This window comes from Eschscholzia californica, unplaced genomic scaffold (genome assembly GCF_041429995.1).
Source record: "Eschscholzia californica isolate CP2 unplaced genomic scaffold, dmEscCali1.0.p SCAF_2, whole genome shotgun sequence".
Classification (NCBI taxonomy): domain Eukaryota; kingdom Viridiplantae; phylum Streptophyta; class Magnoliopsida; order Ranunculales; family Papaveraceae; genus Eschscholzia; species Eschscholzia californica.
The window spans coordinates 47,757,696-47,761,601 of NW_028238309.1; the positions used below are offsets into that span (position 1 = coordinate 47,757,696).

Below are 3,906 nucleotides of genomic sequence, written 5' to 3' on the forward strand. Positions count from 1 at the left end.
GTTTCACACAAGAGATCAACAATATCTGTTCTTTTTCTAAATACTACGAATTAGTTCGAGTTAGATTTCAGAATGTTTATTTTATTTAACTAGTGGGAGCTGTTTTGGGTCCATTTGATTTTGAGGAGCCAAACGAATTAGATTCAGACAATGAGAAAGGGGGAAAAACACCATCATCGTCTTCATCTACACTCCATTTGGTATCTCAACCGGATTGAAAGCAATAACCTAGGTGAAAGAGATTTCGGGATCCTGTTCTTGCCACCAAATAATGCTCATATAGTCATATTATCTGTATTACTCAACAAGGACTTCAGCACACTTCAAATAACAGATAAGAAAAACTTGCTGGAAACAAGTCTTGTACAGTAATCGTTATTAACAAGCAACGACCAATTATCAAGCAACTCAATACAAAAGAAGCTTTTCCGTTTAGTAGAAACAAGAACACCAATTTTTGGTAGTTGAAAATTTTGGCAGTAAAAAATTTAAAGAGCTAGAGATATTCTAGTCAAAAGATACATATGAAATATACATATTAAGCTGTTTTTCTTTCCAAATGTGAGATTATTGTACAACTGAGACTAAGAACTTCAGTTAATTATTTAAGTCAAAATATAAAATATGTATCTCAAGAGCCGAAGATGTAGGAATGAAGTAACTCCTTGATGGGGCACGAGCAAGAATGGAGTTCCATGAAGAAGACTTCCACTAGCAAAAGAATAAACTACTTCACCATAAAAGAGCTTTTACAACTACATCCGCCTACCGCACTTGGATTTTCGGTTACCTGCAAATAATAGTAACAAACATTTTACGGTATACTGTTGTTAGATTCTTTTTTAAGTATATAAGTAGACTGAAACAACTATCACCTCTATGGCTAGTCAATAAGACAGTAGAACTAATAATGCTTGAGCTAAAAATTTTGTATTTTCTTTACGAGCATGAAGCCTATTTTGCTCTCTGGAAGACTATTAAGTGCCACGACCATGAGTATTTTGAAGCACACAAATAAATAACAGATCTGCAGTTTGTCAAACTCTTGCTGGAAATTCATAACTGCGGTGCTTGAAGGCACGCTAGTGAAAAGATCAGTTTGATGATTGATCCAATAAAAGCTAGGTTTACTAATTCACTTAACATAGTTTTCAAATAATTTTTAATCAATTAACATCCAAAACTTTAGTCAAGATTTAGTGACAATATGGAATGGTTGTTTACTTGGGTGAATTTTCCAATTTGAGAAAAGAAAGAGTAAATTGTGACAGGGTAAATGTAACTGACCAGGAAAGCGGCACGAATGAGCTCCTCCACATAATCAACAGTTGCACCTTTAACAAAATCGTGTGAGATTTTATCGACCACAAGTTTGACCCCATCTTTTTCAAAAACTCTACATGCATCGAAAGAGAAAAAAAAAACGATTAGTATTAATTTTTAAAAAGATGTCCAGTGGCTTATAAGCAAATCCAGGTGAGCAGCTATCCATGGGTAAAACCATCCTATTGTTTCCCAAACGGCCAAATATGTGAGATCACGGGAATGGGATTGTTGACAGTCCAAGCAAAGTCACCCATGACTCGGACAAGTAGTTCCCAGATAAGACCTTTGGAACACCTAGTGTTATGACGGAATTCAAGGAGCATCCCTCGAAGGCAAATAAAAAATCTCAATACACCTTGTAAGGGGTTAGAGAAGAACCTGTCATCCGAATTTGTCTTGTCGTCAAGCAAGAAAACATACTGAAAGCCAGAACACCCACCAGTCTCCACGCTCAACCGGAGCATTTTCCCCTCAGCAGACGATTCTTTTGAGTGCAGTTCTTTCAGTCTCTGCAGGAAAAATGTAAACACGATAATAATTATATTGTATACTTAGAAAGGATAAGATAGATATAGACTAACAGTGTATACATCTACACACTATAACAAAACACCATTTTAAATGTGAGATTAAACAATCATTGAGATTCAGTGACAAGAAAACAATGAATTTCCGCAGCAAAAAAGACTCAAAAGTTGGTCATTTACGGACACTTTGTTCCTGGAATGGGTTACAGAAAACCCATAATCATTTATCGAACATTTGCCATTATAGATTCATATATTTTACGAAATCTAACTATTAAAGATTTCTTTAGACTGTGTCAAAAGAACTAAATGTGACAATCCCCTTGTTTACCTATAAACGATTAAAGATTATTGTTAGTTTCTTATCTAGTTCATATAATTCATATGGAGTATCTGTTATGACTCTTATTGAAACCTTCCTTCACTCATTACTTAAAATGATTCTCATACAAGAATAACACAGTAAACCATAATTGAAGTCAATTGCTTGTGAATCACGATATAATCCAAAAGATAACATTAACACATTAAACGAAAATGTAAAACCCTAATAGTAAAATCTAACACATATAATGAGAAGAATAAAAAGGAAACAACAAACCAAAAACATTACCTTGATACAGTTATCAGTCATTTGAACAGCATCTTGAGATTGAGATGGAGATGGAGATTCTTGTATAAGAGGAGCAGAGCTAAGAAGTCTCTGATTTTGCCGGAGTCGATTACTGATGAAAGGAGTTAGTCGGTGAAGAAGAGATCTTGATGCCATCATTAACCTCTCAAAGCATCTTACAACTTAAGAATTCGGTTGTGTGATTTTTTTTTTTTTTTGTGGTTGAATCTGAATTGACTGAATAGTTTTACAAGTTAGCATTTTTGTTTCTCAACTTGAATAATTAAATCTGAAATGATATTTTGCATTTATACCCTTAAAAGTAAATGAACTATTCCTGACACCTAATTTATCATCAATAAAAGATAATTACAAGAAAGAAGAAAGGGTTTTAACATTAAAGATTAAAACTGAAAAAGAATAACAAGATGAATTAATTAATCTAGTGTCTATGTCAAATAAGAGTGTAAACCTAATTTACAGACAACATATGAAACCCTAATTCGACAGTGATTTGTCTGTTTAGAAGCATTAATGCAATTCAAACATATATATGGATAAACAATATTCTGAACATTTTCCAGGAATACATTTACATGATGATCAATTCAAGCATATGGACAATAATAGGAAGCAAATTTCTCAGAGGAGCACCATAATAATACATACCTATAATCTGGAGCTAATTTCAGTTTGAAAATCGTCAAAGAAATCGGAATCTAGGGCTCGACCCAGAGAGAGGGTTATGTGGGAGAACGATTGAGATCTCAAAAGAGATGAGTTAAGCACGAATAATGGCAACAACTTTAATCCTTCGACCTAGGGTTGTTTTCTAAACCCAAAGGTTTCGAGTGGAAGAAGAAGAGGAGAAGAAGACGATAGAAGAGGACGTGAAGAACAAGCTGAACCAGAAAATTTCTCTCTTCCATTTCAATTTGGAGCTAAAAGCGCCCAACATGACTGATGTAGACGCCCAAGTTAAACTTTTTTTTTGAAAGCCAATATATTAATTCAAATAAAGTTACAAAGTTAGACCAAATCCACAAACATAACAACTCTGGGGACTAACTAGTAAACTGTTAACATTTCGTGGCTAAAAATTAAACTTTAGTTTCTAGATGGGAGGACCGACTGGGCCAGGTCGTGTGCCGCCCGATTCGAGTCACGTGGACAGTACTGGATGTCCAGCTGGCTATCACGCGCTTTCTTCCTGAGGCCGTTGATTTTGTAAGATAATCTCCATGATATGTCCGGATCAACGGCCGTCATCCACTCCACCAAAACCCTAGCGTCCCCCTCTATTATAAGAGGTCGGCTGCTCCATTCCTCAGCTAGGGTTATTGCTTCCTCTAGAGCGGCGATTTCGGCGATCAATGGAGACTCCGGTTGGATCTGCTTTTTTCTCATACCTAATATCTCCCCTTTTTCATTTCTCGCTAA

The 3,906-nt window shown here is 35.4% G+C and overlaps 1 protein-coding gene across 2 annotated transcripts; it reads right to left on the reverse strand.

The window, feature by feature from the left end:
- Nucleotides 1–454: 454 nt before the first annotated feature.
- LOC147558534 (iron-sulfur assembly protein IscA-like 2, mitochondrial) lies at nt 455–3,452 on the reverse strand. 2 transcript variants are annotated; one of them, XM_086660224.1, is made up of 5 exons: nt 3,136–3,452; nt 2,467–2,703; nt 1,705–1,835; nt 1,288–1,396; nt 455–790 (listed from the first exon to the last, which is right to left on the reverse strand). In XM_086660224.1, the coding sequence occupies exons 2-5, from the start codon at nt 2,623–2,625 to the stop codon at nt 728–730; spliced, it is 462 nt and encodes a 153-aa protein (XP_086516350.1). In that variant the 5' UTR covers nt 2,626–2,703; nt 3,136–3,452; the 3' UTR covers nt 455–727. The 2 variants fall into 2 exon arrangements, with proteins under 2 accessions (XP_086516350.1, XP_086516351.1); XM_086660225.1 differs by having other exon boundaries at nt 2,467–2,694; nt 3,136–3,390.
- Nucleotides 3,453–3,906: the final 454 nt, after the last annotated feature.